Source organism: Engystomops pustulosus, chromosome 7, assembly GCF_040894005.1.
Source record: "Engystomops pustulosus chromosome 7, aEngPut4.maternal, whole genome shotgun sequence".
NCBI lineage: Eukaryota > Metazoa > Chordata > Amphibia > Anura > Leptodactylidae > Engystomops > Engystomops pustulosus.
In genome coordinates this window covers 17,658,001-17,673,962 of record NC_092417.1, presented here as the reverse complement: position 1 = coordinate 17,673,962, position 15,962 = coordinate 17,658,001, and the positions used below count along the sequence as shown (strand labels likewise).

General features: G+C 44.2%; 2 protein-coding genes across 2 annotated transcripts in view; both read left to right on the top strand.

Moving 5' to 3' along the window:
- Nucleotides 1-5,771, top strand: part of MTMR11 (myotubularin related protein 11) — a 28,009-nt gene extending 22,238 nt beyond the window's left edge. Inside the window, exons 13-17 of the mRNA XM_072114986.1 lie at nt 460-632; nt 1,029-1,199; nt 1,279-1,518; nt 2,257-2,526; nt 3,471-5,771. Of these exons, the coding sequence (XP_071971087.1) occupies nt 460-632; nt 1,029-1,199; nt 1,279-1,518; nt 2,257-2,526; nt 3,471-3,626 (1,010 nt within the window). The 3' untranslated portion in view covers nt 3,627-5,771. The remainder of the gene's footprint in view (nt 1-459; nt 633-1,028; nt 1,200-1,278; nt 1,519-2,256; nt 2,527-3,470) is intronic.
- Nucleotides 5,772-10,008: 4,237 nt separating this feature from the next.
- Nucleotides 10,009-14,586, top strand: SF3B4 (splicing factor 3b subunit 4). The gene is made up of 6 exons (XM_072114984.1): nt 10,009-10,146; nt 11,050-11,178; nt 11,724-12,260; nt 13,619-13,786; nt 13,880-14,014; nt 14,102-14,586. The coding sequence occupies exons 1-6, from the start codon at nt 10,113-10,115 to the stop codon at nt 14,284-14,286; spliced, it is 1,188 nt and encodes a 395-aa protein (XP_071971085.1). The 5' UTR covers nt 10,009-10,112; the 3' UTR covers nt 14,287-14,586.
- The last annotated feature ends 1,376 nt before the right edge of the window (nt 14,587-15,962 follow it).

Genomic DNA, 15,962 nt, shown 5'->3' with positions numbered 1-15,962 from the left:
TCACATCGCTCCATTCATGGAAAGATAAAAAAAATATATCGAAAAGGCAATATAAAAAAAAAAAACACTTAAAGTTTTAGCTAAAGTAATAAATGAATAAAAATCTCTTTATACTGGGTATTGTCATAATCTTACAGACCCTCAGAATAAAGTAAACTTGTTAAATATGTTCTCCCTAGCGAGCAGCACATATGACAAAAAAGGAACACATATAACACAAAACATGATATAATTAGTAGGTCTTTATTTCATTTCTTCCAGTTGTGTGTACCCCAAAAATGTTGACAAAAAAAAAAAAGAAAAATACAAGTCATCTTGCAAAAAATAAACCCCCAATCTGCAATGTGGGAAAATTTCATGTCTATAGGTGTCTTGTAAAGAGTTGAGCAAACAGCTGATTGTTTAAGCCCATAGTAAATGATAACATTATAAGTGTATCCATCCTCTGTCACACCATAGAGCCCGAGGACCGGGATATAAACTGTCTGATGACATCACTGGTGCAGGTATTGTCCGACCCTCACTCAAGAACATTGTCTGGTTTCCAGAGTCTGGTTCAGAAGGAATGGGTATCAGCTGGCCATCCCTTCATGCAGAGGATCAATCACTTCAAGCAATCAGATAAGGAGGAGGTGAGTGTCCATGGGCTGTCATTCTGGCAATTGGATGGGGGAACCGATTCCCATCCTGGTACAATTGATCATTGGAAGGGAAAGGAGGGTAATACTGGGATGCCTGGACACCTTATCCTGGTTGGGCCCATAACTGGTGTCCTATTAGTCCCCCAATGATGGAATCTCTAGTTAACAGCAAACGTATTTGTTTTTGGCCACAGGAATGTACGTATATATTTTTGCCATGTACTTTCGCTCACAACCTACAACTCAGCTACTTCTCAATGTTAGCTTTGAAATATGTTCTCCCACCAAAATGTATTACAACTGTCTTAAAGGGGTTGTCTAGCTCCAAACTCCTGCACAATCTGAGATTGGGGACACTAGATCATCCATATTGTCCACTCTTTGCAGTCCCCGGTGTTCCTGCTGTTCTTGGACTGTGTCTGGCAGTGTCTGCAGCAGTTCCCGACTGCCTTCGAGTTCACAGAGTCGTATCTCCTAGCTTTACATGACAGCACTTACAACCTGTTCTGCAGTACCTTCACCCATAACTGCCCTTGGGACCGCATCAGGGGTAGCCAGGTAATATCCGTACCATACAATATATCCAAAGGATTTGTGTTATGGGTGCAGTGATCTCATATGGACCATTTTGTTTCAGCGGCACTCTTCTAGTCAGACGTACACCCCGGTTAATGGCTGGAGGGACATTGTGCGTGAGAAGATATTTCTGAATGGAGACTACAAATCGGTGGAAGAGGTGAAGTCAGCTCCACCGACAGTCTGGGAATGGAGCCTCTTCTACCGCCACTCACGTAGGCAGCAGTTCCGCAATCCCATGTATCACATCCGGAAGCAAGCAGTATTGAACGGCAATGGGCTCATGCATAACACTGACATGGTGAGATCAGGGGTATAAGTGTGGTATTAACGCTCTTACCCCTTTCTGTACAGTGGCTTCATCTTTTGGTTGAAGTATAGATCGGTTACCAAGAGCATTTTACACTCTGACCTGTCCTACATTACAAATACAAATTATTGGTTTCTTCGTGTAATGCTTAATTTCGCCATTGGTGGCAGTGTAGTGAAATTCAACACTTCCAGGTTTCCCCACAGATCACAGCCGATCGCTGAGGTCTCAGTAGGAAGGAACTAAATCAGCTTCTGTTCTAAGAAGTAGGGATTGTCCTCTGCGGAAACCCCTTTTAAAGAGGAATTGAATTAGCCCACATCCTCTGGCAATGTAATAATACCGTAAGACACTCCATATTGTGTATGTGGTTTATCTTCCAGCAGAGTGCTTATGCAAGATCTTTTTCTGCAATACCAGAGTAACGTATCAGTATATTCGGCCAAGAAACATGTCATTTCCACACAACGATGCAAAAAATTGATCTTACTCAGGCGTTTCACAGACCAAGGCTCTTCTCTGTTCTCTTTTGTAAGCACGCAAACGTCTTTGACGGGACAACTCATAGATCTGTAATATATTTGCTGTCACGCTACTTATTCTGGGGAGCACATCTTCAAAGGGTCCCTTGGCCACAAAACTACTACTGAGTTGTATGGAAAGGCATATGAGTGACCTTAACAAAAGCCTTTTAATCCACTACTTATTCATTGTCTTCTTCTCTTCTAGTTGGGCGTTACTGACCCCTCCAACGTGTATCTCCTTTCCAAAGGCGTGCTCGTATTACAGTCACCATTCTTCCCACGAAAAAGCGTTACAGTGTCGAAGAGAGGGGGTCGCCGCTCCCAGTCTATTGAGAGCTTGCTGGATGAGGAGAAGCAATTAAGGAGCAACATCTCTTCTCAGTCTTCAATGGGGGACCTTCTACTTCCGCTGTGCGTTGGGCCCTGGGTCCGGCTGTGGAAGCGGTGCTACCTACAATGTGCCACAGAAGTTCAGGTAAAACTCAAAGATGTACCAAGAAGTAGACTTTTCTGTCTAAGACTTCTACATTAGCAATGACCACTAGGCCAGGATGGTCGTGATACACCAGGCAACTGAACAGCTCCAAGGGAACAGACAGGAGCTTTTTCTAGCTGGAGTTTGTGCATTCATGCGTTTTCAGGCTGTAGGTCAGGACATGCGACCACAGGGCCGAGGTCAGAGAATGGGTCAAGTTGTCAAAAACATAAACGCTCAACTAGGAACCTTAATTACTTAGTCACCTTCATGTAGGGGGCATAGATGTAGGTGATGAGGTGTGTACAGGACAGTAGAGCGGTGGTGGTGCTGAATCTCACAGATCACACTCATATGGTGGATCTATGTTTAGCCAAGCTGTAGTCAATTGTTTTGGAAAATGTGACTTCCACTCTGCCAACAACATCTTTCTGATTAGGCCTTTGGGGGGGATATGGTCAGTTATCCAATTTTTGGCTCTCAATGGAACCAATGTACTTGAAGCCAAATAGAGGTGCCTGGTTTCATTTAGTACAGGCATCGGAGAAATGTGCGCACATACACAATGGTATCTCTGTATTTGTGTAGGAGTACCCTCAGTACCATAGAACATTTCTGGTCGGAGATCTTCTTTTCGTGTCACATAAATTCAGCTGATGTTTTCCTGCAAACTTCTCACTAGCATCACATGCCGACAGATGACTTTAGCACATTGTCCTTCAGGCATCAGGTTATCCTGTAGGAGGCTGCCACCTGCCGGTGCAAAAACTCTACGACCAGAAGCCCTTAAAGACTGGGTTGGGATTGGGGTCTTTGGTGTTTTTTGAATGCCTGTAGCGCCCTCTAAGGTCCAATATTTGGCATGGCAAAGTATACAATTATGTTTTTGCTATTTTTTTCTTAGTAACGCCTTTTAGTAACTTTGGCTCTCTTCTCCCGCGTAGGGTGTCAACCAGCATCCATCAGTGGCCAGCCTAGCCGAGGAATTGAAAATTCTTGAAGAAAGACTGAAGAACCTACATGTAAATATCCAGGATGAAAGACAAAATGGCTCAGTCCTGACTGATGTAAATGGCGTCACTTCCTCGTCGTACAGATAGCGCTACGAGGAAATGTCCTTATATCTAACCCAAAAACTTTCAATACTGTAAGAGCAGAGATGCGCGTGGGATGAGATGGAAGAAAATTATTTCCTGTCACATAAATCATAGTTTTTTGGACATTTGACTGTGAGAAATTTGGAAATTGCTTGAATGACTTGTCTTCTGTGAGCAGGAGCTAAAGCTGTGATGAAGAAATGCATTATGGGAGTACACCGTGTGGAGTATAAACAGTCCATTTTATTTATGAAGAGGAACAATTTGGATTCCAAAAATATGGCAAAAATGAAATCTTATTTTTGAAAACCAGTTAACGTTCTATACTTCAGAGCTGTATTCATAATTCTGCTTTCTTTCAATGGAAATAGCCAAGTGGCTTGTGGGCGGACATGACACTATTAGTGTTTCCTACATCGGATTACTACTGATGTAACAAGAACAAAATCTCTGTGTAGATATTAAGGGATACTTCTTGTGCCGCCTTTTAAAGGGGTTGATCTAACTTTTAAATTAAGTTCTATTAGTGGGGTCTTACTGCTGGGACCCTCAATGAGTACAGTTGTCTGCCTCATTGAGGATGTGCAATGCGTTTTATTCACCATCTATACCAAAGATGACCCAATATAGAATTCGGTTATTTCTGGCATTACCATAGATGGTGAATAGCGTGGCAGCGAGTATGATCCATTTGCCCCTCCATTTAGACAGGAAAACAGGACCCTTGTTCTTACGATCTCTGGGTTTCCCATGCATTAGATCCCTACAATAAGCAAGTTATCCTGTTGGTCAACCCCTTTTATCTTGAGTCAACCCCTTTAAGTAGTCATTATGGACTGAACACTGTTTTATATTTCATCCGGTATTTTTGACTGCACAATATTCTGCGGTAACATGGCCCATAAATTCCTATGGTCTTTAATAACACAGAGGTACATTAAATCGCCAACAAATTGACTGCCTAAATAAAATGGAGAACCTAGAAGAAAAAGCAGTGACCATAACAACCAATCAGATTTGAGATTGTATTCTTCATCTGCAAGTTATAAAATGAGAGAAGCGATCTCATTGGTTGTTATGGGCAACTGCTCTACTCTGTGTCTGCACTGCTTTACACAAGGCCCAGTGTATTGTGAAGATAATATATAGGAGTTTTTTATTAAATGAAAATATAATTGAAAAATCCCAAATTGTATGATAATAAGTTACGGTCTTTTCTCATGTTTTAATGTAATATGACCCCCAATGTATTATATTGACTCCCTAAATTCCTTTCTCTGTGAGAAATCTTTTTTTTTATTAATTTATCTTTTGTAAAATTTATATAAATCACATTCGCTTTTTAAACTAGATCTGTTTCTGCAAACCAATACGGACGCTATTACTAGGGTTGTCACTCAGCTTTCCCTAAGCCCTGAGTAGCAGTATACTCTAGGAGCAGTAATTTTCTTGATCACTCAGCTTTTAACAGGTGATAATAGATCTACAAAATAAGGCACAACTGCCATTCAGGGGTCCGGATAAGAGGAGTTATAATCCTGCAGGAAATGTGATGGCGGCCATCTTGTTTTCACAGAAGGTGACATATTTCATAGAAACATTCCTACTCATATTCCCTTTTAGCAGGGGGATTTCTCCTGTTTGGGACCACCACTATTAATTCTTAAAGGGGTATTCCTGTACATCCAAGTGACACTTTATCCAGAGGATTAATGACACTTGGGATCCTATGTTTACTATATGCCTAAGAGAAGCCAAATATGGCGCCTAGCTATCTCTGGCAATCCTATAAAATGTAATATAAGGGATAACATGCAATGACTGGACTACCCCTTTAAAGGTCACCATGTAAATATACATGTCTCCAGAGAATGGCAGAACCAGCTGTGTGGGGGCAACTGGACCTGAGGTGATCCATTTTTCTCTGCAATGGCCACTCTTGGGTAAGAAGGACAAGCCGAGGACTAATAATTTTTTTCTGCTTCTAAATAATTTTGTCCGCAGTGGCCTCCTGTAGATTAAACTGTACGCTGACCGTCTCAACCGCAAGATGACGTGTACCTTACCGCATTTAATGCTGTTGATTATGTGTATATTTTTGTAGTGATGTAAAAGCTTATAATGGGTATTTTTAATAAAACATCACAAGAAACAGAAATGTAGTGGATTTCTCATATTGTATATGGCCCAGATGTGAAATGAAAGTGCAATTGGTTTCAAAGATCAGATCCCAAAATTATAAAATGATGGCATACAGAAGCGAGAAGATTTCACTGGGGGGGGGCTGATTTTTTTGTATAATTTTCTTTCTTGTGACTTAAAGTAACAGAAATTTAGGACGACACTGGACATTTAATAAAGTGAAAAGAAAAGAAGTGCCCAAAGCATCTGGAAGTCACCAATCTTATGAGAATATGATTACGGTAGTTGGCTGGTGGTATAATTGGGGAATATCGATATCAGGCACGTGGTTATCTCCTGTCCATAGCAGGTTTCAAACATGGTTCCAAAATAGGCAAAAAGATGTGTGGTAAAATATACAACCAAGGTACAGTTTGGGAGGGGGGGGGGGGGCTATTCTCATCTGGACATTCACATTCAATTTAATTAATCTGCCATACATAAACATTTCTTCAATTAGATGTTATTAAAATTTTTTTTACCCGTGTGAAGATAATTTCTCATAAATGTAGTCTTATGGTTCCTTAGAAACAAGACTGGATACGACCACCTCTGCTGGAGTGATTGCACAAAGAAACAAAAAGTTTTTGTATATAAAATGTCCGGGAGTTACACAGCCGTCCTGTGGTAATAATTGCTGAATCAAGGTGGTCAGGCAGGACTCAATAGCACATGTCTGGCCACTTCTGCCTAAATGTGAGGTGGTCGTATCCAAGGAAGCTATCTTGTTTCTAAGGAACAACATGGCTACATTTATGAGATATTATCTTTACACAGGAACATTTTTTTTAATAACATCCAATTAAAGAAATGTTTACATATGGCAAATGAATTAAATTAAATGTGAATGCCCAGATGGGAAAACCCCTTAAGTAAGGTGCTGTCATTGCCAAAGAAAACAAAGGTCACAGACATCACAAGATTCCTGAATGTTAAGCTTGTAGTCTTAATTTTTATTTATTTTTCAGCTGATCTAGCACTGGGGTAGACGAGATTTAAACCACTTAAACTTAGTTGTGGGTCTGCTCTCCCGGACATATCTTCAATAGTGCTGAAACGCCTTTATTCAGGCAAAAATAATCTTTCAAAATATGCCAATTAGCGCAGGGTGCTCCTGTGGACATCACACAGACGGCCTGATGCTCTTGCAGTTACTAATTATTCACGCCTTCTGCTTACTAACATAACCAACAAATCCCAACCCATGCCCGAGAGCCGGTGACGCCACTCGTCTCGGGAGTGTGAGCGCTCGTCTGCGAGCAGGGACAAATACTCACACTTACGAGACTTCTGTGAAAGTGGGTTGGAGGGTGTAACTATATTAACAGGCAGTAGGCGTGCATAATTAGAAACTGCAAGAGCGTCTGTGTGACGTCCACAGGAGTGCCCAGCGCTAATTAGCATATCTTAAAAGTTGATTTTTTTTTTCGTGAATAAAGATGTTTCAGCACCATTCAAGATACTTCCTGTCTCCGGGACAGCAGGACAAAACGTAAGTGTATGTGTTTTAAATCTTGTCTACCCCAGTGGTAGATTTCCTTTAAAGCAGTGGATAGCAAAGTTCATTACTCACCACAGGGGGTAGGTAGAATCGCTGCTATAAACCCCTACCAACCGCACCATCTAAGGGGTTTTAGAGTTGTATTGTCACCCATACATATTGTCACATATCGCTATCAGACACTGATGGCACCTGGAGCTCTAACAATGTCCTCCAGACCTGGAAGTGTAAGCGCCCCGCAGAAAACGCATGCATTTTTGACAGGTTTTACCAATTTTCTTAAAGGGAACCTACCACCACAAATCTACCTATAAAGGTAGATTGGGTGGTAGGTGGATCAATGGGACGTGAGGATAGCCCTTTTAAGGGCTAATCCTCACGTCCCCACACTTTTTTGATAACTTTAATTTGATATTTATTCAAATTTACTTATGCGGCTACCGGGGCGTGGAGTAGCCGCATATGAGATTACACGAGGCGGCTACTCCACGCCCCGGTAGCCACTTTACCCCTCCTACTCACCCATCTTCGGCGCGCAGCTCCGCGTAGCTGCGCGCCCTCGTCCGGCGATCCTGCCGTCTGCGCATGCGCAGAAGAGCAGGCCCGCGCCTGTTTCGGAGTTGTGACCGTGCAAGCGCGGGCCTGCTCTTCTGCGCATGCGCAGACGGCAGGATCGCCGGACGCGTAGCTGCGCGCCGACGATGGGTGAGTAGGAGGGGTAAAGTGGGTACCGGGGCGTGGAGTAGCCGCCTCGTGTAATCTCATATGCGGCTACTCCACGCCCCAGTAGCCGCATAAGTAAATTTTAATAAATATCAAATTAAAGTTATCAAAAAAGTGCAGGGATGTGAGGATTAGCCCTTAAAAGGGCTCTCCTCACGTCCCATTGATCCACCTACCACCCAATCTACCTTTATAGGTAGATTTGTGGTGGTAGGTGCCCTTTAATTAAAACGGGTCCAAAACTAATGCATTTTTAACACATGCATTTTTTAACGGACTGCTTAAAAACGGCCAAAAACTTGTTCAAAACTGCACGTGCGCCGCCAGCCTAAGGTCCACCGCCCCCATGCCAGTTTGTCCCATCTGTGAGACCAAGATCTAGTTCTGGTCCAGTATATCTTACGTGTGTTCAGAGCAAACTCACTTGTGGGCAACTGGCCTAAAAATGCATACAGCGCTGGGGTCCTGGGTTCAAGTCCCATCCAGGTCAACATGTGCAAAGGTTTTGTACGTTCTCTCCGTGTCTCCAGACTGCAGTCTGACAGAAAACTGACGCACGGGCCTTAGTAAGTGTGCCCCCCTGTGTGTAAAATGGTTGAAAAAGATAGATATGTACATGTTGCCTATTATACTGTATAATACCAGCAGGCAATGTAATGTATGTGAAGGTACCTCAATGGGACTAACATCAAAAGCTATTTAAAAAAAGTTAGAAATTAGATGATAGACAAAAAAATGTGAAAGACAAAAAAAAAATCTTATGTCCCCATCAAATAATTAATAGAATGAAAAAAAAAAATGAAAGGAAAAAAAGTTAACTAGTATTGCCGCGTCCATCTTGACTATAACAATACCGGCAAATTTGCAAATTATACAGCCTAAAATAGGTGAGGTCCGCACAAACATCCCTGAAAAGTTAAGATTTCTGGTCAGGTTGAGACAAAAAGGCAAAAATGTAGCAAATTTGACTTGAAATAGATCAATATTGTGACAATTTGAAGACTTAGGCCGGTGACACAGGTGGCGTTATTGTTGCATTTTTTTAATTTTGTTTTTTGCATTCTTGAAAAACGCATCATATTTACATATTAGCTTTTTCAATGGGTTTTTGGTTGAAGTGTCTTAACTTGGCGTTTTTGTCCCATGCGGTTTTTTGTCTGCCTTTGGCCGGCGCCACACAGGGCGCTTTGTCTGCGCTTGCAAACGCAAACGCAGACAAAGTCGCGCCCACCGGGGCGGGCCTCGGCCCGATCGCATCGGCGTTTCTATGGAAACGCTTGCGATCGGGAACGAGCCGCCGGTGTTTTGCGTTAATTTAACGCGAAACACCGGCGGCTCGTTCCCGATCGCAGGCGTTTCCATAGAAACGCCGATGCGATCGGGCCGAGGCCCGCCCCAGTGGGCGCGACTTTGTCTGTGTTTGCGTTTGCAAGCGCAGACAAAGCGCCCTGTGTGGCGCCGGCCTTTTTGAGGTGCGTTTTTGAAAACGCATGCGTTTGTAGTCAGCATGGAGAAGATCACTGATCACTGTGTTTTTACGAATTCCAAGAGATTCATCTGAATGCAATTAATACACATCAAGCATTGTGCAAGCAAACATTTGAAAATCGCATACATAAAAACGCAACAGAAAAGCGACCAAAACGCCACGTGTCACCGGACCTTAGCGAATTAAATTCTAATTTTTAGTTGAAGGAGTTTCAGAAACAAATCTGACATATGATGATAAATTACCGTGCTCAGAGCGGTTGTCACCTCCATTTTTAACGGTGTGGGGGGCACATACTTTTCTTTGTCATGTCAGTATTTAGTAGTATGAAGCCATGACACCTAGAAAGGAGAATGAAGCAGATAATTATCAGAAAAAAAGGTCAAACTGCAGTAAAATTCCTTATTTTTTTATATTCTGGAAGATCCCAGCAATTATGACTCTTACTCAGTGCACTCTGTTACCTTCGCCATTGTCAATAAAGTTTTTTGAGGACATAGAAAAAAAAAAAAGGAGTAGTAGTTGCACGGCGGACGTGACGTAAACGGAAGTAAGGGGGAAAGCGCGAGTGTGGTCTTGCGGTGGCGGAGTCAAGATGGCGGCGGGTCCGATTTCGGAGCGGAATCAGGGTAAGAGGAGCCGGGAGATGTAACCAAACTGCCATAGTGGTCTGCGACATGGAGCATTAGCTACCGGCTGGTGTTAGCGTTAGAACTACATATCCCAGCATGCCTCATCAGTACCTACACATAGGATAATAAGCGCTGCTGCTGGCATGGCATGCTGGCCATTGTAGTTCTGATAATGGAGCCGCTGCTATTCACACTGTTATGGTAGACACAACCCTTAGCTAGTCATGGTGACTGTATATATACTGGAGGAGGTGGTCTATCTGTTCCTGGGAAAGCTGGGTGACTGCCTGTATAGCATTCTAGGTTTTCTACAGTGATGTAAGAGGAGTCCTTACCATTCAGGAGCCCAGGAAAGCTGGGTGACTAACTATATATAGTGGCCAAGTTGTTTTTTCATTGTATACAGTGCTCCTGGCATTGCTTGATATAGGGGATACAGACGTCCTGCCCTACCAGAAGACCTCACAATGTCATATCAGAGGCTTAAAAGCTCTGCTGATCTGTTCAGCTGAAGATCTGTTACAGTGTTTCAGCGCAAGAAATCATTAGTTCAGCTAAATGGCGGCTGTGTGTGACTACTGTACCAGAGCTGAACACTCGCTATATATTACTACCTACAACATACATACTGTCTCTATGAGAGGACTACATACACATAGCAGGTGTGTACAGGACTGGATATCAGCTGTGTATCCGTATCCAACAACACAGCGCTGTCCCAGTGTATCTGTAACCAGCACTACATAAGACTGAGTACACACAACATCATTACCAGCCATCACAGGTCTGACCTGACCTCTAGAAGGATAGACATCAGGTTTGTGATTCCTTCCGGTGCTGGTCTTGTGGTGTGTAAGACGCTGTTCAGTACATGAAGTAACATCTATGGTTTATCCGCAGACGCCACGGTATATGTCGGAGGTCTGGATGAGAAGGTGAGCGAGCCGCTGCTATGGGAGCTCTTCTTACAAGCTGGACCCGTGGTGAACACACACATGCCCAAGGACCGGGTCACAGGACAGCACCAGGGTAAGGAGGTGACCGTGCAACATGTCTGACCACACTAGAGTGTTTAAAAAATATTAATAATAATTGTCCATAGCAACCAATAAGATGATTGAAATTTATTAATTTGTTGTAAAATAAATCTACCATCCAATCTATCAACATAAACCAGAGACTCTTACCAATTGGTAATGCCCCACAGAGCACTTTGTGCTCATTAGCATAATTTTACAAGTTGATTTTAGAAGGGGTGAGGCTATTGATAACAAACATAAGAAAATTACCGCAGTCGAGGTGGCTGGATCTGTGAGTAATGTCCCTGGTTTATCATTATGGATTTTGATGGTAATTTCCTTTAAGGAATGGAAATCGGCTTTTGGTTGTTGAGGGTGGACATTCTCTGTAGTTTTACGCGCTATGTATGTCATTTGTCTGTTGTAATATATGGCACAAGGTGTAGGACCTGATGGCAGCTCCTGGCGCCCAAAGGCCCTGGGCACATGGCTGTATTATGACCACATACCTGACCTGTGGTGCTCTGTATCTCTAATCACATGTCCTCTCCTCAGGTTACGGTTTTGTTGAGTTTCTCAGTGAAGAAGACGCGGACTATGCCATCAAAATTATGAACATGATCAAACTGTACGGGAAGCCGATCCGAGTGAACAAAGCCTCCGCGCACAACAAGAACCTGGACGTAGGCGCCAACATCTTCATCGGTAACCTGGACCCTGAGATCGATGAGAAGCTTCTCTACGACACCTTCAGCGCCTTTGGTGTCATCCTACAAACCCCCAAGATCATGCGGGATCCAGACACGGGAAACTCCAAAGGTTACGCCTTCATCAACTTTGCCAGTTTTGATGCTTCTGACGCCGCCATCGAGGCCATGAACGGACAGTATTTATGTAACCGGCCGATTACCGTCTCCTATGCCTTTAAGAAGGACTCTAAGGGTGAGCGGCACGGGTCCGCGGCGGAGAGGCTGCTGGCCGCACAGAACCCACTGTCACAGGCGGACAGGCCTCACCAGCTATTCGCGGACGCTCCTCCACCTCCTTCTGTCCCCGCGGTCATCACCTCCATGACCAACGCCGTGGCTGCAGGTGAGTGACGCCCTCGGATACAGAGAGTAACACAAAATGTGCAAAAAAAAAAGCCCTGACGTGGTGGCGGCTGCTTTCAGCGTGTGTAGATTTTATTCTAGGTGCACAGGCTTTCAGAAGAGGCACCTTCAGAGGTGCACGCCCTGTCATTAATATAAAGGGGGTTTCCAAAAATCTGTAACGTTACACAGAACAGGTTTTGTCCAAAAAAAATAATACTCACTACAACTCTGGTCCCATCATGCTAGATGGCTGATGGCATAGACATTGTGCAGGACCGCTGAGGCCAGGTATAGCCATCTAGGGCAAGAATGTGACATTAGTGTGTCCTGTGTAATGGGGGAACCTCCCAAAAGGTAAGGCTGTGGGTGTGTTTCTGACCTTTCTGACCCGGCTCCCCTTACATAAGATTTCCAATAGACAATATGTGTTGGGCTGCATTCACACGGCGGTCGGGTGGATGTATATACAATGGCAATGGGCGTACGGACCGGTACGGTGCAGACATGACCCATCTCTCCCTGCGCCGTGCCCCATGTTTCTCTATGGAGAGGGCCGGGTGTGAGCAGCGCTCACCCACTCCTCTCCCGGTTGGCGAAGTGTGCCTGCCGTGCTACAGGCACGCGGTCGTGTGAATGTAGCTGTACACGGTAACCTATCCCAGTAGAGCTGACCCTATATGCTGTACACTATAAGTGCTTAGTACCATACTCCCTCGTGTTCTAGAGCAGCGAGGGCAGTTAAAGGGGTCGTCCACTTCCAGCAAATAATTGATGTTTCTGTAGTGAAAAGTTCTAAAAAACTTCTGTATGTTTTCTCACGGTTTTCTAGATCTCTGCTTGCTGTCATTCTATAGGCGGCTTCATAGTTTACTTCCTGTGGATAAACGCTGGTCACTGGCCATGTGATGTCACACAGGTGCACGGCTCGTTATATCCGTGGTCATGTGACATGACACAGATGCGCCGCTCCCTCGGGGACCAGTGTTTATCCACAATGAAAAAAAAAATTGTAAGAGCTGAATTTTGTATTTAGCTCTCGAAACCTTGGGGGTGCACTGTAGACCTGGGCATGTATGGAGCATAAGAGATTTGATCGTAGGACGTATTCATTGTCTCCATGTCCCTGGTAGATGCTTGAAAGTGGGTGCAGCTTTAGACAAGGGCTCACTATTCTGTATGTTTTGGGACAGTGGTAGGTATCTGTATTCTTCCCCTTCCACTTTTGGTGGATAATGGACACTATACAGAGTTCCCCTGTAGGCAGGGCCTGTGTATAGTAGCACAGCTGGATACAAGTAGATGGGCAGCATCTTGGCACCACTCCCCCTTATGGACCCCTCTTCTTTCCTGTTCCAGGTATGCCAGCATTTCCTCCAGTTCCTCCCCCCGGAGCGCTGCCCCCAGGAATCCCCCCTTCGATGCCTCCGCCACCAATGTCTCCGGTCACTGCAGCGAGTCAGGCTGCCGCAGCTGCTGGACACCCGCAGGTGCCGCTTCCCTTCCAGACTGGAGCTCTGCACCCTGGTGAGTAGAGGACCCCCTTAGCCCTGAGCAGGATGGCCCCTGGGGGTCAGTCACTTATAGGGCCACATTATAATGACACATGTGTTCTCTCAGGTTTACAGATGCAAGTTCCACATCACGCTCTGGGACCAGCACCCGGCCAGTTGGCAGCACGCCCACCTGGAATGGCCCACCCAGGCCCACCGCCAATGGGCATGCCACCAAGAGGGCCACCTTTTGGAGCAATGGGTAAGTTACTGTGCCCTGAGCGTTTAGTAAGGGATTCTCTATTAGAGACAAGACACAATGTACCATCTTTTTCTGCTTGTGCCATAGGACACCCGGCAATGCCCCCTGGTATGCGACCACCACCTCTAATGCCACCGCAGGGGTTCAACGGACCACCCAGACCTCCCCCCTACGGGTATCAGAGAGGTCCACCACCGCCGCCTCGCCCTGCTCTCCCTCGCCCGCCAGCACCCCGCCCCCCTGCACCCATGAGGCTACCCATGACCCAGTAACTTGTAAATCCGGACTCTCTCCATACTGGACCCTTGCAGGACATCGCACCCTTCTCCTATTGGCTTCCAGGAATGTAGATCTATGCGGACCCCTACATCTGTTATATTGGGGTGCCCGCACATTTACCCATCGTGAAAACGGGTGTATCCTACGTTTATTTTGTTATCAACCATCCTGAAAGAAGTTCGTACAGAAACGTGCTGTATAAAGTTTAGGGTTTTTTTTTTTTTAATTTGATGTTTTTGTTAAATCTTTGTAAATGGTAGATTGTAATAAATTACCAGAATCTCTGTCTTTTACTAGCAGCGTTTTATGTGGTGACTTATTGACAGTCCTTAAAGGGGACCTCACTTATTGCCATATAGAAGTATATGGAGCAGAGGGAACCGTCTACTGCATTCACTTGAATCAGAGGAGCACAACACAGAGGGTCTCTGGTGTCAGGCCCGTAATCTGTGAACTGATCATCAATATCAAAACCCCTTTTAGTGGGGATATTAAATCAGAATGAAGGGTCTGTAGAGCAGCGCCACTCGCAGGTGGTGTCTGGCATTACAATGTGTCTTCACTGTCCTCTTAAAACTAATAAGTGTCTGATCTCTGGGTGGTCCCTGTACCACAGCTGTTTATTCTCACCCTGTCCTCCATTCACTTCTATAAGGCTGTGGGACACTATGCCCAGAAGATCCGGTCAGCCATGACTTTTATCCCCCTGCTCTCATGATTGTTGGTGAGGGCAGAGCTACTAGCAGTCGGCATGCCCCTGTCCTGTGAGAATGGGGTAAGGGTCTATAACTGCAAAGCCCTGGGCATACGGACTCCATTATACACATGAGGGTGTCGCTTTACACATCGTAGTAGACTTGCATTTAACTTCACTCCAGCAGGGGGAGCAGTGCTTACTGGTTAAAGGTACAAGGCACTCAGCTTTGTGGTTACAGTCAAGCACTTTGACAGACCAGTGGACGGGGGATTTATATTTTGACAAATTATCAGTAAAAGCCAATATGTTAGACCAGTGGGGCTCAGCCAGTTTTTTTTTTTTATAGAGACCATAGTTTACGGTCTCTTTGCTTTCCACCAAACACTGCGCCGTACATTGTTTAACCCCTTAACGCCGAAGCCACTTTTCACCTTCCTGACACGGGCCATTTTTTTTCAAATCTGCCCTGTGTCACTACAAGTGGTTATAACTTTAGAACGCTTTAACATATCCAAGTGATTTTGAGAATGTTTTCTCGTGACACATTGTACTTCATGTTAGTTAAAGAATGTTGGTGGTATGTTTTGCATTTATTTATGAGAAAATCAGATATTTGGTGAAAATTTGGAAAAATTCTCAATTTTTTCGAAATTCAAAATGTTCTACTTTTTCCACACATAGATATAACAGCAAAAAACGTAATAACTGACATTCACCGAATGTCTTCTTTATACCTCCGTGGTTTTTTATACATACTCTCATTTCTGTAAGATGTTATGGGGCTTTGAATGTCAGGTGCAATTTTTCACATTTTCATAAAAGCAAAATCCTGCTATTGAGGGACCTGCTCAGGTTTCAAGTCACTTTGAGAGACCCAAACAAAAGTTAAACCCCATAAATTACTCCATTATAGAAACTACACCCCTCGACGTACGTAAAACACGTTTTATGAAGTTTGTTAACCCTTTTAAT